Source organism: Ailuropoda melanoleuca, chromosome 3 (genome assembly GCF_002007445.2).
Source record: "Ailuropoda melanoleuca isolate Jingjing chromosome 3, ASM200744v2, whole genome shotgun sequence".
Taxonomy (NCBI): Eukaryota; Metazoa; Chordata; class Mammalia; order Carnivora; family Ursidae; genus Ailuropoda; species Ailuropoda melanoleuca.
In genome coordinates, this window is record NC_048220.1 from 3,015,245 (window position 1) to 3,042,982 (window position 27,738).

The 27,738-nt window shown below is 38.7% G+C and overlaps 1 protein-coding gene across 1 annotated transcript; it reads right to left on the reverse strand.

Annotated features, from left to right (window-relative positions):
• On the reverse strand, positions 1 to 17,042 carry LOC109490965 (nuclear envelope pore membrane protein POM 121). The gene is made up of 2 exons (XM_034655716.1): positions 15,814 to 17,042; positions 1 to 39 (listed from the first exon to the last, which is right to left on the reverse strand). The coding sequence occupies exons 1-2, from the start codon at positions 17,040 to 17,042 to the stop codon at positions 36 to 38; spliced, it is 1,233 nt and encodes a 410-aa protein (XP_034511607.1). The 3' UTR covers positions 1 to 35.
• Between the last annotated feature and the right edge of the window lie 10,696 nt (positions 17,043 to 27,738).

The window sequence follows — 27,738 nt, forward strand, 5'->3', positions numbered from 1 at the left end:
CACTGTCCTCGAGTTTGCTCTGGATCTTAGCTTCATCATCTGTAAAAGACAAAATAATAGTGACTACATGAGGAATAAAAAGGGTAATAATGACAAAGCACTTATATAAGCATTCTATAACTCTCGCTTATGATTATCCCCATTTTATCTGTAAGGAAACAGGATTAATAACTTACCCAACACACGAGTCCACATTTGAATGACAGACCATGAGACCAGAACACAAAATCTTATCCATGGGAAAGTACTTGCCCAAAGACTCAAAACTCATAGTGTCTTCAGATAACCATGCCCTAATATCAAGGTGGTAAGAGGATTTATGTATCAACCTAAAAACTTTATACCTATCTATATTATCTTTCAAAAGTAAGGGCTTGGGGTGCCTGGGTGGCTCAGTCATTAAGCATCTGCCTTCGGCCCAGAGCATGATCCCAGAGTTCTGGGATCAAGCCCCACATCAGGCTCCTCCATTGGGAGCCTGCTTCTTCCTCTCCCACTCCCCCTGCTTGTGCTCCCTCTCTCACTGGCTGTCTCCCTCTGTCAAGTAAATAAATAAAATCTTTTTCTTAAAAAAAGTAAGGGCTAAAAAAGTCATTGAAGATATAAAATAATTAAGAAAACTTACTCCCATACAGCCTCACTAAAGGAAATATTGAAGAATAATTTCAGCAAGAACAAAGGTGAACCTAGAGAACAGACCAGGAATACAGGGAAAAAATGATCCCAAAATGTTTATGTAATATAATTAGTTTCTTTACTCATTTAAAAAGCAGATTTTAAGTAACAATTAAAATTCATGGGAATATGTGATGGGTAATTGGGACTGTGCTAGGACCCTTGAGAGGAGGATACAAGTGTGGAATAAATGAGACTTTTGTCAGGAAATTTACAATTAAACTGAATTGGGGATGGGGCTTCCTGAATGGCAGAGTGAGGTGGTCAGCAAAGCCTCTCCTCGAAAAGCAATGTTAGAGACACCGGCACTGTAACAAGATGATATAAACTTACTATTTCCTGCTTCTCCCTTCTAATGCAACAAAATACCTCAGAAATTATTATACAGATGACAGTAAAAAAACACTCTGAAGGCTGGAAAAATGAAAGTGGACTGACTAGGAACCTCATGATTTTAGTAGTGACATGGGGTGAGTTCCCTGTGTGTGTGTGTTTTTAATCGGTCATATATACCCAGGACTTGATGCCAGAGAGATTTGAAACCTGGAACTACCAATGGGTGTCTACTAAACGACAACAGTAATAAAATCCTGCTTTCACTGGCCGAAGGACAAAAAAGGAGAAGCCCAACAGAGACTGAGGGGGGAGATTCAACCCTCACTCCACAACCAAGTCATCAGCAAGCAGCCCCAACTGCCCATGGCAACGGCAGCAGCAGCAAAGCCCTTGGTCTCCCTGCCCTTTACCAGTGGCATATGGAGACCCAAGAGAAATGGCCTCTGACCCAACCCCCCTCTTAAACAGAAGGTGGCCCAGGGACACCAGGTAACCCAGGGACACCAGGTAACCCAGTGAACACTCTCTGTCCCCACAGACAACACCAGCAGCAATTGAGCAGGAGTCCCAGGAGCCCCAGAAGAATGAAGCAGATCAGAACAGCATTGCAAGGCTCCAAAAGCTACACTGTCAAGCTCATAAAAATAGGTCAGAATTTAAAGGCTAACCCCCAACAGCAAAACTACCTGCTAAATAGAAGATTAAAATAGGGTAAAGAATCTCTTAACATCATAACAAAAACTTTGAGGATATAACAGAAAAATTGTTCCTCATACCAAGAACCAGTGAAACCACAATTTAGATAAGAAAAGACATCTGGCTGACACCAATACCACGACAAGTAATATGGATCATCAGACAAGGATTTTGTTGGATTTTTTTAAAGATTTTATTTATTTATTTGACAGAGAGAGTGAGAGTGAGTGCACAATCAGGGAGTGCAGCAGAGGGAGAGGGAGAGGCAGGGTCCAGGGAGCCAGATGCAGGGCTCAATCTCAGGATCCTGGGACTATGACCTGAGCTGAAGGCAGACTTTAACCAGCTGAGGCAACCAGGAACCCTGATGGACAAGGATTTTAAAGCAGTCATCATAAAATACTTCAATAATCAACTACAAATTCTCTCTTGAAACAAATTTTAAAAAATTAAATTTTAAGCAATGAAATAGAAGTTATAAATAAAGAACAAAATGGTGAAAAAAGAAACAAGTGGAAATTGTAAAACTGAAACACAATAAAATTTTAAAACTTGCTAGACAGACTCGACAGTAAGTGAAGATGACAGAGAACAGAATCAATGAACTTGAAAACAAATCAGTAGAATTTACCCAGTCTGAACAGAACATAGTAGACCAAAACAAACAAGCAAACAAAGGAACAACCCTCAGGAGCTTAAGAGACTATAGAAACAGGAGGTCTAGCCTTCATAGAACTCATATTAAGAGAGCCCCAGGAGTAGGAGAGGACAATGTGGAGGAAATGAATATGTATTGGAAGAAATAATGTCTGAAAAGCCCATTGGCAAATCTGACAGAAGACATGAACCTACAAATTCAAGAAGCTGAGCAAATCCCAAACAGGATAAAAGAAAAGAAAAATCCATGCCAAAACACAGCAAAATTAAACTTCCAAAAGCTAATAATTAAACTCCTGAAATCTAACAAGGAAACAATTTTAAAACAGCCAGAGAGAAGCAAGATATTGCATGGAAAGGAGCACCAAGTTGAATGACAAAAGAAGTCTCATCTAAAACAGTGGAGGCCAGGCACATTTTTCAAGTACTGAAAGCAAAGAACTGTCAGTTTTGAATCCCATGTCCTTCCTTCAGGAATGAATGGGAAATAATAATGATACTCTAAGACAAAGGAAAACTAAGAGAATTTATTGTTAACAGACAGGAAGATCTCCAAATAGAAAGAAAATAGTAACGGAGGGAGGTTGAGACCTTCAGGAAAGAAACAATAGAATGGATAAAAATAGAAGTGAATGTAATACACAATCCTTCACCTCATGAGTTCTTTAATCACATTTTATGGATGAAGCAAAAGTTGTAACATCATCTGATCTGGTGTTCAATGTATATAATGGAAATACTTATATTTTAAAAGTGGAGAGTATAAAGGTAAGCAAAGTTTCTACATTTCACTTAAAATGGTAAGACATCAACACTGGTAGGCTGTGGTTACACATGTGTAAGATTATACCCAGCAACTACTAAGAAAACTACAGAAAAACTAATGTGCTGGAGAACATTATAAACAAATCAAAATTGAACTCTAAATGCTCAGGTAACTCACAGGATGTAAGGAAAAAGAAACAGAAGAATGAGAAATGTAGGGAACAGATAACAAATAATAAAATGACAGATGCATGCCCTGATATACCAATAATTACTTTAAATGCCTGTGGCCTGAATACACAAATTGAAAGAGCTTGGCAGGACTAAGTATATGTTGGCTGCAAAAACTCACTTCAAACATAATGGTATACATATGGCTGAAAATTAAAAGGATAAACCAAGCAAACATTTTTTTAATCAGAAAAGGCTATATTAATATCAGATAAAGTAGACTTTGGTGCAAAGAAAGTTAGTAGGGACAAAGAGGTACATTACATAATAACAAAAGGATCTATCCACCAAGAAGATACAGCAACTCTAAATGTATACGTACCAAACAATAAAGCTTCAAAATACACAAAGCAAAAATCTGAAAGCTGAAAGGAGAAATAGACAAATTCACAAGTAGAGTTGAGGACTTCAGTCCTTATTTATCAATTGATAAAATTAACACAGAAAATCAGCAAAATAGAAGAATCCAGCAATGCTATCAACAAAAAGACAGTAAAATACACATTTTTTTCTGACATCCATAGGACACTTATCAAGATAACCCTTATCTGGGGTTATAAAATAAGCCTTAACAAATTTAAAAGGGTAGAAATCATAGAGTATGTTCTCAGACCATACTAGACTAAAACAAGAAATCAATTACAGAATGGCAGCCAAAAAAAAAATCCAAATATTTGGAAATTAGATAGCACACTTCTAAATAATGCATGAGTCCCACAGGAAATAAAATAGAAAGCATGAGGTATCAAAATTTGTGGGATGCAGCTAAAGCAGTGCTCAGAGAGGTACTTATAGCAATAAATGCTTATATTAGAAATGCTCCTTCCTCTCCCACTCCCCCTGCTTGTGTTCCCTCTCTTGCTGGCCGTCTCTATCTCTGTTGAATAAATAAATAAAATCTTTTTAAAAAAAGATAAAAGCAGCAGCCAATGAAATTGAAAGAAGAAAATAGATAAAATTAGTTAAACAAAACCTACTTTTCTGAAAAAAAATCCACAAATTTTGTCAAGATTGATATAAGACATTAATCGCCAATTATCAGTAATTAAAGAAAATATTGCAACAGATCTTGCATCCATTAAAAGAATAATGAGGGAATACTATGAACAAATTTATGTTCATAAATTTGACAACTTAAAGGAATGGAGAAATTCTTCAAAACCACAAACTACGAAAATTAAGCCAAGATGAAGTAGATAACGGGACTATTCCTAAAATTATTAAAGAAATTGAATCTATAACTATAAACCTCCCCAAGAGAAATCCTTGAGCCCAGATAGTTTCATTGGAGTATTTTACCAAATATTTAAGGAAGAATTATTGCCAGTTTTATAAAATATTATCCATAAAATATAAGAAGGGAATACTTCTCAAATCATTTTTTGCTGCCAGTATTGTGATACCAAAATCAGATGAATACAGCACATAAAAAACCAAATCTCTCATGGATATACATATTAAAATCTTCAGCAAAATTTTAGCAAATCAAATCCAACAATGTATACAAATAATACATCATGAAGAAGTGGGATTTAATTTATTCCAGGTATGCAAGACTGGCTCGGTATTCTAATATCAATCAATATAATTCACCATATCTGCACAGGCTAAAGAAGAAAAATCTTGTATGACCATATCAGTTGGCACAAAAAAGTATTTGACAAAATTCAACAGCCATATTCCTGATTTTAAAAAATTCATGTTACTGCAGTAGGAATAGAAGTGATCATCTCCAACCTTATAAAGAATATCTTACCAAAAAATCTACAACCAACGTCATAATTAATGGTAAAAGACTGAATGCTTTTCCTCTAAGATTAGGTACAAGGCAAGAATTTTGGCTGTCATTATTATTCAACATGGAAAGATCTGGCCACTGTAATAAGTCACTTAAAAGCGATACGAGGGATATTAATTGAAAAGGGAAAAATACAACTCCATTTCCAAATGGCATGATGGTCTATGTAGGAAATCCCAGGAAAATCTGCAAAATAAATTCCCCTAAAGCAAATTATTGAGCTTGACCTGCTCTCCGGATACTAGATGAATACACAAAAATGAATTGCATTTTTATATACTAATGGTGAACAGGTAGAGAATTGAAGCCACAATACCACTTATAATTGCTTTGGAGAAAATGAAATGCTCAGGTATAAATTTAACAAAATATGAATAGGATCTGTGTGATAAAAATTACAAAATGCAAATGAAAGAAATCAAAGATGACCTAAATTCTTGGAGAGACATACCACATGCAAGGACCAAAAATCTCAACATAATAAAGATATCAGTTCTCCCTGAATTCATTTATAGGTTGTTTTGTTTGTTGGATTTTTAATTTTTTTAATTTTAATTCTAGTGTAATTAACATACAGTGTTATATTTTTTCAGGTGTGCAATATAGTAAATCAACAATTCCATATACTACTCACTATGCAGTGTATACTCTTAGGGGCACCTGGGTGGCTCAGTTGGTGAAAGTGTCCAACTCCTGATTTCACCTCAGATCATGATTTCAGGCTTCTGAGATGGAGCCCCTCATCGGGCTTAGCACCCAGTGAAGAGTCTGTTTGGTATTCTCTCTCTCTCCCACTCCTTCTGCCCCTTCCCCTGGCTCTCTCTCTCTCTCAAATAAACAAATCTTTAAAAAAAGAGAGAGATGTACTCTTAATCCCTTTACCTATTGCACCCATTCCCCCACCCACTTCCCGTCTAGTCACCATCTGTTCTCTATAGTTAAGAGTCTGTTTTGGGGGTTGTCTCCTTTTTATTCTTTGTTCATTTCTTTTGTTCTAAACTTCCACATCTGAGTGAAATCATATGGTATCTGTCTTCCTCTGACTGGCTTGCTTCACTTAGCATTATATTCTCCAGATCTATCCATGTTGTTGCAAATAGCAAGATTTCATTATCTTCTTTGGCTGAAAAATGTCTCATTGTATATATTTATCACATCTTTTTTATCTGTTCATCTATCGATGGACAATTAGGTTTTCCATAGTTTTACTACCGTAAATAATGCTGCAATAAACATAGAGGTGCACATATCCCTTGGAATTAGTGTGATTGTTTTTGTGGATTTTCTCTGTTCCTTTCTTCCTTTGCTGTCTTCTCTCACCCTAAGTTTGCTGTCATTAGTAATACATGTGGGTTCCTTTCTCTTCAATATTTGCATATCTATTACTGGTTTTTTATTTGTACCACTAAGTATGTATATAACATCTTCTACATATAGCAGTCTATCTTAAGTTGATGTTCACTTAAATTTGATAACATTCTTTATTCTTCCCTTCCCCACGTTTTAGGTATATGGTGTCATGTTTTACTTCCTTTTATTTTGTGAGTCCCTTGACTGATATTCTTATTTTTACTCCTTTTGTGCTTCCTATTTTTCTCTTACTTATGCCCTTTCCTTTCCATTTACAGAGTCTACTTTAATATTTTTTGTAGGGCTGGTTTAGTGGACATGAAGTCTTTTAATTTTTGTTTCTCTAGGGAACTCTGTATCTCTGCTATTCTGAATGATAGCCTTGCTGAATATTGTTGGCCTCATATTTTTCCTGTCAGCACTTTGAATATTATGCCATTCTCTTCTCGCCTGTAAAGTTTCTACTGAAAAATCCCCTTATAGGGTTTCCCTTATATGTAACTGTCTTCTTTTCTCTTGTTGCTTTTATAATTCTTTCTCTATCCCTGCTTTTTGCCACTTTACTATGTGTCTTGATGTGGACTTCCTTGGGTTGGATATCTGTACCTCCTGGATCTGAATTTCTGTTTCCTTCCCTGAATTTGGGAAGTTTTCAGCTATTATTTCTTGAAGAAATACATTTCCTGCCCTCTTTTCTCTCTTCTTCTTCCAGGATCCCTATAATACAAATGTTTTTACATTTGATGGAGTCACTGAGTTCCCTAAGTCTATTCTCATTTTGCATAATTTTTTTCTCTCATCTGTTCAGCTTGATAACTTTCCATTACTCTGTCCTCCAGGTTGCTGATTCGTTCTTTTGCTTCTTCTAGCCAGCTGTTTAGTCCATCTAATGTATACTTAACTTCAATTATTGTATTCTTCATATCTGATTGGTTCTTTTTTATCTCTTTGTTAAGGATCTCATTGATGTGCTCCACTCTTTCTCAAGTCCAGCAAGTACCTTTATGATTATTACTTTAAATTCCCTATCAGGCATATTACTTTTCGCTGTTTTGCTTAGGTCTCTTGCTGTGATTTGGTCCTTTTTTTTTTTTCATTTGGGATAAATTCCTCTTTCTCCTCATTTTGCCAAACTTTCTCTATTTCCATATGTTAGGAAAGTCAGTTACCTCTTTGCTCTTGAAAGCAGTGAGCAGAGACAATCTACAGGAACAGTGATTTGTGACCCAGTATGTGGTCTATTTTGGAGAATGCCCCATGTGCGCTGGAAAAAAAGAGTATTCTGCTGCTTTAGGATGGAATGTTCTGAATATATCTATTAAATCCATCTGGTCCAGTGCATCATTCAAAGCCATTGTTTCCTTGCTGGTTTTCTGCTTTGATGATCTGCCCATTGCTATAAGTGGAGTGGTAAAATCCCCTACTAATATTGTATTATTGTCAAAGTTGTTATTAGTTGTTTTATATATTTGCGTGCTCCCAGGTTGGAGGCATGAATATTTATAATTGTTAGATCTTGTTGGATTGTCCCCTTTGTTATGCAATAGTGCTTCATCTCTTGTTGTAGTCTTTGGTTTAATATCTAGTTTGTCTGATATAAATATGGCTACTCTGGCTTTCTTTTGACATCCATTAGCATGATAGATGGTTCTCCAGCCCCTCACTTTCAATCTGCAGGTCTCTTTAGGTCTAAAATTAGTCTCTTGTGGGGAACATATAGATGAGTCTTGTTTTTTTAATTGATTATGAAACCCCATGTCTTTTGATTGTAGTGTTTAGTCCATTTAGAGTGGTTACTGAAGGACATGAATTTAGTGCCATTGTATTACCTGTAAAGTCACTGTTTCTGTAGCTTGTCTCTGTTCCTTTCTGGTCTTTGTCACTTTTAGTTTGTCTCTCCCACTCAAATGGTCCCCTTTAATATTTCTTGCAGGGCTAGTTTAGTGGTCATGAACTCCTTTAATTTTTGTCTGAGAACCTCTTTATCTCTCCTTCTATCCTGAATGACAGGGTAGAGTATTCTTGACTGCTTCTTTTTCCCCTTTAGCACGTTGACTCTATCATGCCACTTCTATCTGCCCTGCCAAGTTTCTGAGGAGAGATCTACTGCTAACGTTATTTGTCTTCCCTTATAAGTTAGGGATTTCTTTTATCTTGCTGCTTTTAGGACTTTTTCCTTATCTCTATATTTTGCAAATTTTACTACGATATGTCTTCATATTGGCCTGCTTTGTTGATTTTGATGGGAGTTCTCTCTGCCTCCCGGATCTGGATGTCTGTTTCCTTCCCAAGATTAGGGAAGTTTTTAGCTATAATTTGCTCAAATAAACCTTCTGCACCTTTTTCCTTCCCTTCTCCTTCTGGAACTCCTATGATAGGAATGTTATGCTTTATGGAGTTGCTGAGTTCCATAAGTCTACATTTGTGATCTAATATTTTTTTTCTTCTTCTTTTAAGCTTCATTATTTTCCATAATTTCATCTTCTATATCAATTATTTATTTTTGGTTTCTTCCATCCATTTATCATTATATCCAGCTGTTTCACATCTCAGTTATAGCTTTTTTTATTTTGGCCTAATTTCTAGGTCTTTTATCTCTGTGGGAAGTGACTCCCTTGTGTCTTCTATGCTTTTCTCAGACCCAGCTAATATCCTTATGATTGCTGTTTTAAAATCTGGATCAGGCATATTACTTATATCTGTTTCAATTAGATCCCTGGCCTTGACCCTTTCTTTTTCTTTCTTTTGGGATGATTTCCTCCATCTTGGCATTTTGTCTAGGTTTCTGTTCTCTTCTCTGTGTTAGGAAAGCCTGTTATGTTTCTTGCTCCAGAGAATAATGACTTATTAAGGAGAGGTCATATACTGTCCAGTGCCTGGTTCTTCAGGAAGTATTTCTGGTGTATGCTGTGTGCACTCTGCTGCTGTGTTTTGGCTGCTCTTTCCCTCAGGCCAGCCCTCTGCAGAGTTTCTCCTTGCCTACACTGGGGAGTTTGGGGACCTTGTACAGAGTGTGGTGAGTTTTAACTAGGAGTGCTCTGGTCTGCTTGCTAATAGAGATCTGATGCTATTTCCAGTAAAGCTAAAGCTTTATGGCACTCTATGGCCAGTAGACTTGGTGTATGCAGAGGGTTTGTGCTGGTCTTCTGGTAGAGGGGTCCCCAGCTCTGGTTCCCAGGCAAACTTACCCTAGTAAAGAAGCACCTGCTGAGTGCAGGGGGATGTGGCTTGATATAAGAGGCTCAGGCGTCCATTTTTGATGCTCTGCTCCTCACTGAAGGCAGTCCATGCTGATGGACAGAGGAGAAAAAATAGTACCAGCCCTCTCCCTTGGCTCTGGAGAGGGGAGTTTACTCCTGCTGATGTTCAGAAGCCCTAACAGAAGACCAAAAAATCTAATCTCCCCTCATGTGTCCCGGGCATCCCTCAGATCCCTGCCTTCACCCTGTCTGTGTCCAGGCTATCTGCCTGTGTGGCAGTACAGTGCACCTGTGCTTTATCCCAGGCAGACAAGGTGGGTTTAAAAAACTCTAAACTTTAGGGACCCGGTGTGGTGCAGACCCACACTGGGGGTGAGTCTTGCCACCCTGTGGTCAGTGCAGTTTTGTCCCAGAAGGGCCACTGCACCAACACACAGGAGCTTATAGTTTAGAGTAAAGCACAGCAAAAAGCCAATGTCCAGGTTAGCCATCTCTACTCCTATGCTAAGGGGTGGGGGAGTGCAATGGCACCTGCCAGCTCTTTTGTCCCCTTGGAGGCAATGGCACTTCTCCCAGATGCACTCCAAGAAGGGGGAACTGTCTCTCCCAGTGTGATCTGGGGATCTGTCTGCTCCTGGGTTTCTACCCTCTTTTTCCACAGAAGCACTGCAGGAGCCACCAGACTCAACACCAGCGAGGGTGTGGACCTCTAAAACCAGTCTTTGAGCTCCGCTGATTGTAAAAACTCATGATAATCAGCCCCTCTCCTTTACCCAGTCAGTGGCATTGGGGAATTATCTTCCTTGTGTGATCCTCTGTGAGCTCCTCTCTCTCCTCTCTCTCACCTCACTCTGTGACCAGGGCTCCCTCCCCTCCCAGTACCCACAATCCTTTTCTTCCCCAAATCATGTCTCCGCACATCCCACCGTCCACAAACTGGCCTCCTCTCTCCCTGTAGTTGTGTAGTTTATTCTGTCAACCCTCAGATCAATTTCTTGGGTGTTCAGAATGATTTTTTCTTTATCCAGCTGTGTTCCAGGGATGAGGCAAGCATAGGGTCTTCCTACTAGTCCACCATCTTAGCTCTTCTCATGAAGACACTTGTTTATAAATGTTTAGCAGCTTTATTCCTGACAACCCTAAACTGAAAACTACCCAAAGATTTTTCAGTGGGTGAAAAAGTTAATCTGTGGTACATCCATAAAATGGAATATGATTAAGCAGTAAAAAGGAATGACTGTTGATATACACAATTTGGATAAACCTCAAGAAATTATGCATAGTGAATAAAGCCAGTCTCTAAAAAATATTGTGATTTTGTGACTTATAAGAAATACATATTTGATCTTCGTTCTATTTCTGGCACAAAGTTCCTAAAATCCTTGGAATTTCCTAAGTAGTCAGAGTAATGGGAGCATCTTTTGCTATATTTTGTCTTTTGTCCTCAGTTCCTCAAATAGCATCAGAGCTATAAAGGTGAAAGGAATGTTTTGTTATTTGTAACAAATCCCTTCCCACCACACCTTAGTATGTTAAGGAAGTGAATTTTGGAAAGCTCTTAAGTAATCTAAGCCTAGGGGCTGGCTGCCAGGGCATTGGAACTTTCGTCCCCATCATCTGACTGATAGGGAGGAGAGAGGGGCTGGAGGTTGAGTTCAATCGCTGATGGCCAATGATTTACTCAATGGTGCCGATGTAATGAAGTCTCCATTAAAAACCCAAGAGGGCAGGATTTGCAGAGTTTCCAGTGTGGTGAACACATCACATGCCTGGAAGGTGGCACATGCCAGTTTCATGGGGACAGAAGTTACTGCACTCAGGACCTTTCTGGACTCCACCCTATATACTTCTTCATCTAGATGTCCATCTATATCTTTTATAATATCTTTTATAATAAAATGGTAAAAGTAAGTAAATGTTTCCCTGAGTTCTGTGAGCCACTCTAGCAAATTAATTAACCTGAGGAGGGGGTCAGTAACAATTTGGACTTGTGAATGGATTCTGAAGTGGGGACAGTCTTGTGGTACTAAGCTTTTAATCTGTGGGATCTAATCCTATCTCCAGGTAGCTAGTGTCAGGACTGAGTTAATAGTTTGGTGGTCTTGGAAAACATGTATCAGAGATACATAGTGCATGACTCCATTTATCTAACATCTGTGAAATAACAATTATAAAAATGGAGAACAGATCAGTGGTTTACAGGGGTTAGGGATGAGGTGGGGTGACTATTAAGGTGTAGCATGATGGTCTTGTGGTGATGGTATGGTTTGTATATTAGATGTAGTGGTGTTTATGTAAAGTTCATGTGCTAAAACTGCATAGACCTATATATGTACACACACAAAATGAATTCATGTATAATTGGTGAAATATCAATAAGGTTTGTAGATTGTACCAATGTCAATTTCCTGGTTTTTTATATTGTGCTATAGCTATTTACAACATTAACACTGGGTGAAAAGTACACAGGACCTTCCTATACAATTTCTGTAGTATATAATTAGTTAAAAATTAAAAATTTTTAGAAGACTTTATTTATTTGACAGCAGAGAGAGCACAAGCAGGGGGAGTGGCAGGCAGAGGGAGAGAGAGAAGCAGGTTCCCCACTGAGCCAAAAGCCTGATGTGGGACTCGATCCCAGGACCCTGGGATCATGACTTGAGCCGAAGGCAAATGCTTAACTGACTGAGCCACCCAGGTGCCCCTTAAATTTTATTTTTATGTAATTTTATATTTGCAGGAAATTGGGGAGAAAGTACAGGGAGTTCCCATATACCCCTCAACCAGCTTCCCTCAATGACAATATCTTGTATAACTACAGTACAACATAAAAACAAAGAAAATTATATTGGTGCAATCCACAAAGTTTATTCAGATTTCACTATTTTACATGAATTTATTTGTGTGTATATATTTCTATGCAATTGTATTACATGCAGATTTGTATAATCTCCACAATCAATATGCAGAACTAATCCATCACCAAGAGCCTCCCTTATGACATCTCTTCTTAGCCACATACATCCACTCCCCCTCCCATGCCTAACCCTTGTCAACCATCAATCTATTCTCTATTTCTACACTTTTGTTATTTCAAAAATGTTACATAAATGGAATCATATGCTATGTAACCTTTGGGGATCGGTTTTATTCACTCATCATAATTCTTTTGAGGTCCATCTAAACTGTGCATATCAATAGTCCATTTCTTTTTATTGCTCAATAGTATTTCGTAGTATGGATGTACATAGTTGTTTAACTATTCATCCACTGAAGGACCTTCGAGTAGTTTCCAGTTTGGGAGTATCAGGAACAAAGCTGCTATAAGCATTGATGAACAAGTTTCTCCATGGAAATAAGTTTTCATTTCTTTGTGATAAATGTCCACAAGTGCAATTGCTCAGTCGAATGGTAAGTCCATTTTTGGTTTTCAAAGGAACTGCCAAACTGTTTTCCAGAGTGGCTGTATCAATTTTTTGTATTTCAATTTTTTTAGTTAAATTCTAGTTAGTTGGGGCGCCTGGGTGGCACAGCGGTTAAGCGTCTGCCTTCGGCTCAGGGCGTGATCCCGGCGTTATGGGATGGAGCCCCACATCAGGCTCCTCGCTATGAGCCTGCTTCTTCCTCTCCCACTCCCCCTGCTTGTGTTCCCTCTCTCGCTGGCTGTCTCTATCTCTGTCGAATAAATAAATAAAATCTTTTTAAAAAAATTCTAGTTAGTTAACATATATGGTAAAATTGGTTTCAGGTGTAGAATTTAGTGATTCATCACTTACATTTAACACCCAGTGCTCATCACAGCAACTGCCCTCATTAATACCAGAGTAGCTATATAATTTTGCATTTTGACCAGCAATTTTTGAATCACCTTGTTTTGCCGTATCATCACCAGCATTTGATATTATCACTACTTATTTTAGGCATTCTGATAGGTGTGTAGTGATAGCTCTTTGTGGTTTTAATTTGCATTTCCCTGCTAACTAATGACATTAAACATCTTTTTGTGTGTTTATTCGCCATCTGGATGACCTGAAGTAGGTATTTGAAAATTTAAGATGCGTATTGTAATTCTTAAAGCAACTACTATGAAAATAACTTTAAAAAAGGTAAAAATAAAGAGGGAAGAGAGATTAAAATGACACACTTAAAAATGTATTTAACACAAACAAAGGTAGTAAAGGAAGAACAGAGAAGCAAAAAACAAAAACAAAACAAAAAACACACATGACACAAATAGAAAATAAGTCACAAAATGGAAAAAGTAAATCCAACCATGACAATAATTAAAATAAATAAATAGATGAAAAAGCAGAGCCCAAATTTTAAAAAGCAAGAATCACAGATTTATCTTAAAAATCCATAACTTCAATGGTCTGAAAAAACAGAAAAATCCAAACCCAGGAAAATTCTGCAAAACACCTAATCAGTACTCTTCAGACATACCAAGGTTACACAAGGCATTAAGACAGAAACGGTCACTTTGGAGGAGACTAAGGAGATGTGACAACTAAATGTAATTTGGGATTCTGGGTTGATACTGGAACAGAAAGAAAACTTTACTAGAAAAACTGGGAAAATCCAATTAAAGTCTGAAGTTTAGCTAATAGCATCACATCAATGTTAGTTTCCTGGTTTCAGTAACTGTTTGGTAAGATGATAACATTAAGAGAAGCTCAATGAAAACTAGATGGGGATTCTCTGTACTATCTTTGTAAACTGTCCTTTAAGTCTAAAATTGCACCAAATTTAAGAATCAAGACTAAATTGTCACATGTCATTTCCTAACATATGCTAGATTGATCAAGCCCATAGTGATGTCAGGTGGGCAGGTGAGAACCAGCAGTGGGAAAAGGCTAGTGTGTGGATTGCCTTCCCATGGACTTGAACACGAAAATCCGGAGTCAGCATCTAGAGGCATAAAGTGATGCTACTTTCCCATCAGCTGAGCCACAGAAAACCTAACACGGTTAAAGCTAGTTACTTATACAAATAGATTTTTCCTCCACTATGTTCAAAGAGAAAAGACATGGAACATTTGGCAAATTAACAAAAAGTCACATATATATTCAATACATATTGTTATTTATAATACACATTATACATTCTGTATGTAATATATTATACATATTATATGATATTTATGCATTATTATACATATCACCTACATATTACACATATGTATATAATATACATATATTGTATATTATGTATTCTATTACATTATAATTATGTATTATATACATATATTATACATATGAATTGTATGTTATATATTCATATATATTATTCATGTGCATTACATATCATATATGTAGTATATATTATGTATATTACATATACATTACATTATGTAATATATAATACATATACACATAATATACATTATACACATATATTATGACTACATATAAATATATATGATTACATATGTGTGTGACACATATAACTGTGTTCATTTCCAGAATGTTCATGTGGTACCAAGTGTTCATATGTAGAAAGCAGAAAGACTGACAAGGGCCTAATTAAGCAAAAGGGGAGGTGGGAAAGGGCAATTACGGCAGCAAGTGGGTGTCTTGCCTGCTCCTGCCTGGAGAAAAACTGGTCCAAAGCTTCCCTCTTCTGTTGCAGAGATCCTGACCACAGGGTGGGCCAGCCTAACAAGCTTCAGCCACCCAATTTCTAGGGGCCCATCTGGCAAAAAGACGATGGGAATGGTACATCGTCTCTATGGAGAGAGCTAACTATTTGATAGGGGCATAGGGCCAATGTCCTGGGCATAGCTGGACTTGGATGGTTTCCTACAATTCTCCTCCAAGGAACCAGTGAGACCAGCACACTTTGTGGGAATAGACCCTGGTGGGCCAGGGAAAGGGGACCAATTTTTTTACAGCCAAGCCAAGCAAGGCAGAGAGGTTTAGGGAGAACCAAGGAAAACAGCCCATGGAGGTGGCCCTCCATCCGACTATGGGAAGGCCCCTGGGCCTGGTGCCTTCTGCATCTGCCAGAAGTTCTTCTGCTGTGCATTAGTGGTGGGGGCGGGAGGGGGGAGTGTGCACAAACAGGAAGGCTGAGGGGCGCTGGGGTCAGAGATGGCCTCAGTCTTACCCTTCCAAGACCTTGTTGATACACTGCATCGCAGCTCTCTTCTCTAAGTCAAGGTCTTCAGCAGCGACTCGGTAACCTAGCTGGGGTGGTGGGGGCAGGATCAGTGGGTCATTTCGCCCGGACGACAGCAGTAGAGGAATCTTGCGCTTCCGAGGCCTGGAATTGTCGGATGGAGGTGAGCGATTCCTCAAACTTTGCTTCTGCCCAGAACGTGCATCTGCAACCTTTTCACTCCTGATCCTCCTTTGTGGTTCTACTGAGGCTGAAGAGCTACAATAATAGCTTTCCTCACTGGCTTTCTTCGTGGGCAGCTGGGGCTGGGATGAGGCCACGCCCCGGATCCCGGCAGCGCCTCGACGGCATCTCTGCGGTGGCGGGAAACCTCGAGTGGAGCTGTAAGAGCTGGTGATGGCGTTGCGTTTGCTGCATGAGCTCCAAAAGCAGGTGTGGGATTTCTTTATCAGGCTATCTTCTAAGCTCGTGGAACAGAAGTCTCTCTTCAGAGGCCCAGGCCTGGGCACGAAGGAAGAGAGGACTCCATTGACCATCAGCCGCTTGAACGCTGACTGCACGCTCCGGCTGCCCTCGGCGCCCCTTCTCAAATCATCCTGCCTCTCGGGGACCGGGTACCCTTCCTCTGACCTTGCCAGCCCTTCCCTGCTCTCGACCAGGGAGGTCAGGTCCTTCTCTGCCTTGGCTCTCGCTTGACCATTCTCTTCGAGGGCCCTCACCAAGGTCTCCCTTACACACAGATTTGGGAGGTGACCCGACAGTGAAGACCACATACAGATGACTGTCTGCTTCAGAGCCAAACGGAGGGTCAGTTTGCCCTTAGCCGATGCCATCTTCAGGATCACCGAGGTGCAGAACATCTGGGAGCTGCAAGCAGACAGCACTGGCTTCGGATGGCCGGTCTGGGGCACAGAGGAAAAGACCCCCAGAAATAAACACCGGGCATGCTGGATTGGATATTGCCGCTGATGGATTATGGCAAACCGCCGACGATGTCTCCACCGCCGACGACGTGGTGAAGCCACAAGATCCTCGTATGACAGCCTGCGAGCTACGTCCAGGGTCGGGGCTGCCAAGTGAACCCGGCCAGCCTGGGGAACACCGCGGGCGGGGTGCGCGGGCGCGGGCCTGAGGCTCTCAGTTGTCTCGGTCTGGTCCCCACTCAGCAGAGGAGAGGACGGCAGCCGAGGGCGATTCCGGCTCAGGTAACTGCCCATGAGGAGCAGTTCTGCAAGGTCGGGTCCTTCAAATGGAGTCAGTGGCTCAGAGAGGTTTCCGTTAGCTGCCAAAGGGGCCCCAGGCAAAGCGCGCACTGTTAGGTGTGCCGCCTATGACGCGTCCTTGGAACGTGTGAGCAAAGAAAGGGGCGCGGGAGTACTGCGCGAGGGAAGGGGCGCGCACCCGGGGCACTTCCCAACGCCTGCTTCCCATCGAAGGTGTTGGCACGAGGTAGACAAGCTCATTGCGGACGCAGCCAGCTCCCTTAGGGGATGGTATGGGACCGTGGTTCCAGAGCCCAAGAATCGCTCCAGACTCAGGAGTGCCCACTCCAAGCAAGAGATTCAGAGTGAGGACCGGGGTCCACCCGTGCTTCTTCTTGCCTCCATACCCAGGGGTCAAGCCGCTCAGAGCCCGTGCTGCCCAGATCCCAAGGGATGGTACAACCACCTGAATGTTCAGGAGGCAGGAAGACCCTAGGAGGGAACTGGCTAGGTCTGAGATACCAGAGCGCAGTTGCTAACCTACCCTCTTTCCTTTTTCTAGAATCTTACCTTCCAGGTGTTCCTTCTTGTTTCTCCCTCCCCTTCTCTAGGAAGCAAGGAGTCTAGATACATTTTATAAAATCAGAACTTATAGACCCCAAACAGCCAAAGCAATCCTGAGAAAGAACAAAGCTGGAGAAAGAACAATCCAGATTTCAAACTGTATTACTACAAAACTGCAGTAACTAGAACAGTACAGTATTGGCATAAAAAAGACGAATCAAAGAACAGATTAGAGAACCCAGAAATAAACCCATGCATATAGGGCCAATTAATTAACAATAATTAATTGTTGGGAAAACTGGGTAGCCACATGCAAAAGAGTGAAACTGGACCACTTTCTTACACCATGCACAAAAACTATCTCAAAATGGATTAAAAACCTTAAACCTCAAAACTCCTAGAAGAAGACATAGGTGGTAAGCTCCTTGACATAAGTCTTGGCAATGATTTTTTGGATGATTGCACAGCAAAAGTAAACAAGTGGGACTATATCAAAATAAAAAACTTTTGCACATCAACAAAACGAAAAGGCAACAAACTGGTAGGAAATATTTGCAAATCATATCTCTGAAAAGAGGTTAATATCCAAAATATATAAAGAACTCATACAACTCAATAGTCAAAAAAATCCAATTAAAAAATGGGCAGAAGATCTGAAAGGACATTTTTCCAAAAAAGACATACAGTTGGACAACAGGTACATAAAAACATGTTCAAGGTCACTAACCATCAGGGAAATGCAAATCAAAACTACAATGAGATATCACCTCACATCTGTTAGAATGGCTGGAATCAAAAAGACAAGAAATACCCAGTGTTGGCAAGGATGTGGAGAGAAGGGAAACTTATGCAGGAGCAGTATTGTGCACTGTTCCTGGGAATATATATTGGTGCATTCACTGTGGAAAACCATTTTAATTTAATTTAAAAAAATTAAAAATAAAACTGCCTATATGATCCAGCAATTCCACTTCTGGGTATTTATGTGAAGAAAACAAGAACACCCCCATGTTCTCTGCAGCATTATTTACAATAACCAAGATATGGAAACAACCTAAATTTTCATCGATGGATGACTGAACAAAGAAAATAGCTATCTACACACAATGGAATATTTTTTCAGCTATAAAAAAAAGAATAAAATCCTGTCATTTGTGACAATATGGACGGACCTTGAGGGCATTATGCTAAGTGAAATAAGTCAGTGAGAGAAGACAAGTACAACATGATCTCACACGTGGAATGTAAAATTTAAAAAAATAAAAAATAAAATTTAAAAACGCTAAGCTCGTAGATACAGAGAACATATTGGTGGTTGCCAGAGGTTGAAAGTGTGGGGTAGGCAAAATGGTTGAGGGAAGCCAAAAGGTACAAACTTTCAGTTATAAAATGAATAAGTCATGGAGTTGAGATGTACAGCTAGGGTGACTATGGTTAATAAGGCTGCATTGCATATTTGAAAGTTGCTAAACAACTAAATCCTAAAAGTTGTTTTCACAAAGAAAAAAAAATTCTGTTACTATGTATGGAGATAGATTTTAATTAGACTTTCTATGGTGATCATTTTGCAGTATATCCGAATATCAAATCATTGTGTCATATATCTGAAACTAATATAATGTGGTATGTCATTTATATCTCATTAAAAAATCCATTTGATTAAAAAAATCAGAACTTAGGGATATCAACTTGATGTCTTTTGAGACAGCCAGGAACAGTATGATCTGGGACATAAAATTGGATTCCTGTTTTCAAGGTCATACTTTACCATCACTTTAATCTTTGTTTTCTGCACTTTAACAGATCCTGTGGCCTTTGTGTCATTCTTTTTCAAAAAGTCTTTGTCTGTGGGACAAGAGAGATCACCTGGCAATTCAAGGTGGAACTCAGAATTTACAACTTCCTACAAACATTCTGACTGAAGTTAATATGATTAGTTCGATGGTGAACACATTAGAATATTTCGACGACTGAAGAGTTTTTGATGTTCTCGTAATTACCCCTACTTCTTTGTTGTTGTTTGTAATCTTTTTGCCTCCATTTGGATTGTTATCACTTAACGAATGACCCAAGTCATTCTGTTAGGCTGGGTAGTTTTTCAAAGTAGTTATTACAGGGGTGCCTGGGTAGCTCAGTCAGTTAAGCATCTGCCTGGGATCAAGTCCTGCATCAGGTTCCCTGCTCAGCAGGGAGTCTGCTTCTCCCTCTCTCTCTTCTCCTCCTCCCACTTGTGCTCTCTCTCAAATAAATAAATTAAATTGCCAAAGTAGTTATTACAGTCTGTACTGCTCTCAGAAGCAGAAGGAAATACGATTTTGTATAACCAATACCTAAAGGGCTATACATTAATGAAATATACAAATGGTTCTAAAATGCAGGCATTGGACTACATTTTTATGCAAAAAAAAATTGACAATATTGACTTCTCACCCTCCCAATGTTTAATCAGCCTATTGTTCTTTAAAGCCCTTTTAAAAATGAAATAAGAGAAAAATTCATGATAACACCGCAACATGAATGAAATTATCCTAGGTGTTTAAAGGTAACCCACTACTCTATTGAAGAAATAAATCTGAAGTATAGACACATTAAAGTAAAACAATCATGTTTCTGTGATCCAACAAGTATTATATTGAATAATTCTTGTCAACCATTCAGTTTTTAAACAGCTTTATTGAGATATAATTTACACACCATATAATTCACCTATATATAGATTATGCTTAGAGAATTTTTAGTAACTTCACAAAGTATGTAACTTTCACCAAAATCTCGTTTTATAACATTTCCGTTAACCCAAACAGAAAACTTTTGCCTGTTTGCAGTCACGCCCCCTTCTTACTCACAGGCAACCACCACTATTCTTTTTAGCTCTATAAATGTGCTTTTTCTGGACATTTCCTATAAGCAAACTCTTATAATACGTGCTCTTTTGTGTCTAGTTTCTTTCACTTAGCATATTGTTTTTGAGGTTCATCTATATAGTAGAGGCTCATCTGTGTAGGAGCAGGTATTAATACTTCATTACTCCTTTTTGGCTTAAATGGAAACTTATTTGGTCACAATTCTGAGATCAGAATTGCAGAGTGGATTTCTTCTGCAGAGTGGATTTCTTCTGCAGCCTCTCTCCTTGGCTTGTAGATGGCTACCTCCCCACTGTGTCCTCACATGGTCTTTCTTTTGTGTGTCTTCTTATAAGAACAAGTCATATTGGGGGTGCCTGGGTGGCTCAGCCATTGAGCATGGGACGCTTGGTTTTTACTCAGGTCACGATCTCAGGGTTGTGAGGTCAAGCCCCACATCTGGCTCCATGCTCCACAGTGTCTGCTTGAGATTCTTTCCCCCTCTTCCCCTCTCCCTCTGCTCCACCCCTGACTGGTGCTTTCCCTAAAATAAAGTTAATAAAATCTTTTTAAAAAAACAAAACAAGTCATCCTCGATTAGAATCCACCTACCCCAATGACTTCATTGCACCTTAATTACCTCTTTAAAAACTCTGTCTCCAAATACATTCACATTCTGAGGTACTCAGGGTTAGAACTTCAACATGTGAATTGTGCAGGGACACAATTCAACCCATTGCACTCCATCCTCTGGTTCTTCCAAAATTCACGTCAACACATGCAAAATACCTTCTCCTTATCCCAACAGCCACAAAAGACTTAACCCATTCCAGCATCAACTTTAAGGTCAAAATACCATCTAAATAGCATCGAAATCAGGTATGAGTGAGATTAGAGGGATGGTTCATCTTGATGCAAAATTCCATGACAGTGGTGAAACTAAGAAACCAAACAAGGTATCTGCTTACAAAACACAATGGTGGGACAGACCTAAGATAGACATTTCCATTCCGAAAAGAAGAAATTGTAAAGAAGAAGGGTAACAGGTCCTAAGCAAGCCCAAAACCTAGCAGAGCAAATTCCATTAGACTTGTAAGTTATTCAAAGATTCAGTTTATTATATCAACTTCAGCACTAGCATCTTTGATTCTTCAGCCTGCAAAACTTCTACAGAGCACCTTCATAAACATTAATATATGCAGGTAATCTTAAGATGCTTTTGTGGAAAATTCCATTAGATTTCAAAGCTACAGAATAATCCTCCTTGGCTCAAAAGTTCTGTCCTCCAGACCATCCAAGGCAGTGGCCCTGGTTACTCAAAGCCTTCAGCTGCAGCCCCAAACCCTCTGGAACCAAGAAAGAGACAGTCTTGCTGGCTGAGCATGTGCCCTTTGAACCCATGGTGACAGTGGCAGCCCTGCCAACCTCTGACCTACCCCCAAAGGGTCCTTGCTCCCTGTTACTAAAGGATGACATGCATTCACATCCAGACAGCTATGTCATTGCATGTCCTGCCTATGGAATTTCAGAGGTCTGACAGGCTTTCTTCATTTCATCCCACCTCTGTCCCTCTTCAGTCCAAGCTGCAGTGCTTCCACTGGAATGCTAGGATGGTTTATTGGATCCACATGTCACACAACCATGATCTCTTTAGTGGAGGTTGTCCAGCCACACACCTATGGTGTTCTCTCTCGAGCGCACCTCATTTTTTGCAAATATAGATTAACTGAGAATTTTTCAAATCTTCACATTGGTTCCTTTTTGCTTGGTAATTCCTTTTCTGGTTATTTCTCTCCTCTCACATTTTACCATAAGCAGTCAGGAGAATGCAAGCCATGCCTTCAACATGTTTCTTAGAAATACCCTCAACTAAATATCCAAGTCCAACCCTTACAAGTTCTACTTTTCACAATACATGGAAGCACAATTTGGCCAAGTTCTTTGTCACTTTATAGCGAGGACTGGCATTCTTCCAGTTTCCAATACCATGTTTCTCATACCCATCTGAGACTTCACCAGGAGAACTTTTAAAGCGTGTATTTGTCCAGAGAGGGGAGAGGAGATGGAAATGGAGTTAATAATTTATCATGCCTATGTAAGGAAAACTCCATAAAATGCCTATATTAGGGGTTTGGAGAGCTTCAAGGTCAGTGAACACATCCATGTACCAGGAGGGAGGGTGACGTGATACAACTCTATGAGAACAGAAGCTTCTGCTCTCAGGACCCTTCCAGACCTTGCCCAATGTATCACTTTATCTGGCAGTCCATCCATATCCTTTATTATATAATAAACCAGTAAACATAACTGTTTCGCTGAGTTCTGTGAATTGTTCTAGCAAATAATTAAATCAAAGAGGAAGGAGGTGATGAGAACCAGTTATTTATAGCCAAGTTGGACAGAAGTTGTGGATAACCTGGGGACCTACTACTTGCAATTAGCATCTAAAGTCGGGGGGCAGTCTTGTGTGACTGAGCCCTTAACATGTGGGATCTGACTCTATCTCCATGTAGGAAGCATCAGAATGGAATTAAATTATAGGAAACCCAGATGGGGTCACAGAATTGCTTGGTGTTGGGAAAACCCACACACATCAGGAGTCAGAAGTGTGACTGTGTAGTCACATGAGAGTAATGGAGAATCACACAAGAGGAAGAGTGAGGATTTTTCAAAGGTTTCCTCTCGTGTTTTTGTTTTTTATCTAGGAATTTTGTAGTTTTAGCTCTTACATGTAGGTATATGATCCATTTTGAATTAATTTTTGTGTATTATGTGAGGTAATTGGCCAAATTCATCTTTTTTGCATGTAGCTATCCAGGTGTACTAACATCATTTATTGAAAAGACTATCCTTTACCTCCATTGAATTGTGTTGGCCCCTTTGTTCCAAATCAATTAACCATAAATGTAAGGGTTTATTTCTGGGCTTCTCAATTCCGTTCCACAAGACTGTGTGTCTTTTCTGATACTACTATCAAACTATCTTGATTATTGTAACCTCATAGCTTTAAAATTGGGAAGTATAAAGGATCCCAAATAGCCAAGCAATATTGAAAAAGTAAAAAAAAAACTGGAGATATCACAATTCCAGATTTCAAGTTATATTACAAAGCAGTAGTAATTAAAACAGTATGGTAGTTGTTGGGTTTGGCCAGCAAACCCTGAGATGGGGAATGAAAGGATTACTCTCAACACCTTAGTAGGAGAAAGGAGAGGCAAAGACCTAGACCCAAGCTCTGTCTCTGCTTTTATTGTGAGTTTAATTAATACACCACGTGCAATGCAAGGAGTTTGTGAATTATGTGACCACTATAGGTGCTTGCATTTAAGCATTTACTCCCTGGATGAGACCCTTGAGCTGCAGTAAGAATCCAGCCAAGTTCAGCCAGGAAACGTCAGAGGAGGTCCAGCATTCTAGGCACTTCTCCTTTGCTTTTTAATTGGTCTCATCCAGAGAGGCGTATACAAGTCAGGTTTTATCTATCCAGGCTCTGTGAATCCCCATAGGTAGTGATACAAAAATAGACACATAGATCAATGGAATAAAACAGAAAACCCAGAAATAAACCCACAATTATATGGTCAATTAATTTTGACGAAGGAAGAAAGAATATCCAACGGGAAAAAGACAGTCTCTTCAACAAATGGTGTTGGGAAAACTGGACAGCAACAAGTAAAAGAATGAAACTGGACCACTTTCTTATACCATATACAAAAATAAACTCAAAATGGATTAAAGACCTAAATGTGAGACCGGAAACCTTAAAAATCTTTGAAGAGAACACAGGCAGTAATCTCTCTGACATCAGCCATAGAGACATTTTTGTAGATATGTCTCCTGAGGCAAGGGAAGTAATAGCAAAAATAAACTATTAGGATTACATCAAAATAAAAATTTTCTGCATAGCAAAGTAAACAATCAACAAAACTAAAAGGCAACCTACTAAATGGGAGAAGATATTTGCAAATGACATATCCAATAAGGGGTTAGTATCCAAAACACAAAGAATTGATATAACTCAACACCCAAAAAATAAATTATCCAGTTAAAATGGGCAGATGACATGACCAGATATTTCTTCAAAGAAGACATCCAGATGGCCAACCGACACATGAAAAGATGCTCAACATCACTCATCATCAGGGAAATGTAAATCAAACTACAATGAGCTATCACCTCATACCTGTGACAATGGCTAAAGTCAAAAACACAAGAAACAAGTGTTGGCAAGGATGTGGAGAAAAAGGAACACTCTTGCACTTTTGGTGGGTTTGCAAACTGGCACAGCCATTGTGGAAAACAGTATGGGGTTTCCTCAAAAAGTTAAAAATAGACCTACCCTCTGATCCAGGAATCACTCTACTGGGTATTTATTCAAAAAAGTACAAAAACATTAATTCAAAGGGATACATGCACCCCTATGTTTATAGCAGCGTTATTTACAATAGCCAAACTATGGAAGCTGTCCAAGTGTCCATAGATGAATGGATAAAAAAGATGTGTGTTACACACACACACACACACACACACACACACACACTGGAATATTATTCAGCCATAAAAAGAGTGAAATTCTGCCATTTACAACAACATGGATAGAACTAGGAGAGAGAAATAAGTCAATCAGAAAAAGACAAATACCAATATGATCTCACTCATATGAAATTTAAGAAGCAAAACGAATGAGCAAAGGAAATACAAGAGAGAGACAAACCAAGAAACAGTCTTAACTACAGAGAAATAACTGATGGTTACCAAAGGAGGTGCATGAGGGGATAGGGGAAATAGGGGTGGGGATTAAAGAGTACATTTATCATGATGAAATTAAATTAAATTAATAAATAAAATAGGGAATTATATGTCCTCCAGCTTTATTGGTTTTTTTTTTTTAAAGATTGTTTTGGCTATTCTTAGTTCTTTGCATGACCATATGAATTTAAGGATGAGCTTGTCAATTTCTGAAACAAAGGCCATCTGGGATTTGCTGGGATTGCATGAATCAGTAGATCAACTTGGGAATATTGCAATCTTAAAACTATTAAGTTTCTAAACCATGAACATAGGATATCTTTCCATTTATTTAGGTCTTCTTTAGCTTTTGGCACAAAAGTTTTGTAGTCTTTGGTGTACAAATCTTACATATCTTTTGTTAAATTTATTCCTAAATAATTTATTCTTTCTGCTGCTAATGGGAATAGTTTTTCTTAATTTCATTTTCAGACTATTCATTGCTTCTTTGTAGAAATGCAACTAATTTTTGTATATTCATCTACCCTGCAGCCTTCTTGAACTCCTATTTTTGTTGTAGAAGCGTGTGTGTGTGTGTGTGTGTGTCCTAGAAATTTCTATATATAGGCACTTGTTTTGAATAAAGATAGTTTTACTTATTTTCCAATCTGAATACTCTTTTTCCCTCCCTAATTGCACTGGATAGAATGTCCAGTGTGCTGTTGAATAGAAGTAGTGAGGGTAAACTTTCTTCTTTCGTTTCTGACTTTAGAGGGAAGTATTTAACTTTTCACCACTAAGGCCACTAAGTATGATGTCAGCTACAGGTATTTTACAAATATGCTTTATCATGTTGAGGAAATTCCCTTCTATTTTTAGTTAACAAAAAGAATTTTATTCTGAGTGGATGGTGGATTTTGTAAAACATTTTTATGCATCTATTGAGATGATCTTATGGTATTTGTCCTTTATTAATATTATATATATTAACTGAGTTTCAGATATTAAGCCAACCTTGCCTTCCTGTGATAAATCCTACTTAGTCATGGCATATAATCAACTTTATTTGGTCAGATTTGGTTTGCTTATATTTTGTCAAGGTTTTCTTGTGTCTACATTCATGGGGATATTGGTCTATGGTTTTCTTTTCTTGTAATGTTTATCTAAATTTGGGAATCGAGATAATCATGGCTTCATAGAATGAGTTAGGAAGTGTTCCCTTCTCCTTTGTTTTCTGGATAAATTTGTGAAGGATTGGTATTATTTCTAATTTAAATTATTGAAATAATTCACAAGTATACCATCTGGGCTTGGGCCTTTGTATTATGGGAACTTTTTAAAACCTTTTTGTTTTCAAATAACTATACATTCAAAGGAAGTTGAAAAAAAAGAAGTGTACGGGGGAGCTGGTGTACCAGTTTCCCCTAATGGCAGTAATTGAATAAGTATAGTACAATATTAAAGCCAGGAGATTGACATCGATACAATGCACAGAACCTATTCAGATTTCACCATTTTACTTGCACTCATTTATGTGTATGTGCACTTTCACATGTATGTGTAGTACTATGCAATTTTATCATATGTGTAGATTCACATAGCCATCAACACAATCAAGATTCATGACTCTATCATCACCACAAGGCCCTCTGATTTCTATCCTTTAGTAACCATATTCACTACTTTGGGAAGATTTTTAATTGCTATAAATATTTACTTCTTATGGGTAGATTTAGATTTTCTATTTCTTCTGGATTCAACTTTGTTGGGTTTTTTTTTTTTTTGGTTTTGAACTTTATTTTTTCTTGCCAATTTTTTTTATTGAAGTATAATTAACATACAATGTTATATGAGTTTCAGGTGTACAATATAATGACTCATATATAATTACCATATGTTACTCAGTGCTCATTATATATGTGTACTCTTTATTTTTTTTTATTTTTATTTTTTCCAGTTGTGAACCAGGAGCTGTTTTTATTTTTTATTTATTTATTTATTTATTTAATAATAATTTTTTATTATGTTATGTTAGTCACCATACAGTACATCCCTAGTTTTTGATGTAATGTTCCATGATATTGTTTGCGTTTAACACCCAGTGCTCCATGCAATATGTGCCCTCCTTAATACCCATCACTGGCCTATCCCAATCCCCTACCCCCCTCCCCTCTGAAGCCCTCAGTTTGTTTCCCAGCGTCCATAGTCTCTCATGGTTCATTGCCCCTTCTGTTTACCCCCCTTCATTCTTCCCTTTCTTCTCCTACCAATCTTCCTATTTCTTATGCTCCATAAATGAGTGAAACCATATGATAATTGTCTTTCTCTGCTTGATTTATCTGTGTACTCTTAATTTCTTTTATTTCGTTCACCCATTCCCCACCACCACCTCCTCTCTGCAACCATCCATTTGTTCTCTGTATTTAAGAGTCTGTTCGTTTGTTTTGTTTTTGTTTTTTCAGATTCCACATATATGTGAAATCATATGGTATTTGTCATTCTCTGACTTATTTCGCTTAGCATAATGCCCTCTGGATCTGACCATGTTGTTGCTGAATTGTTTTGGTAATTCGCGT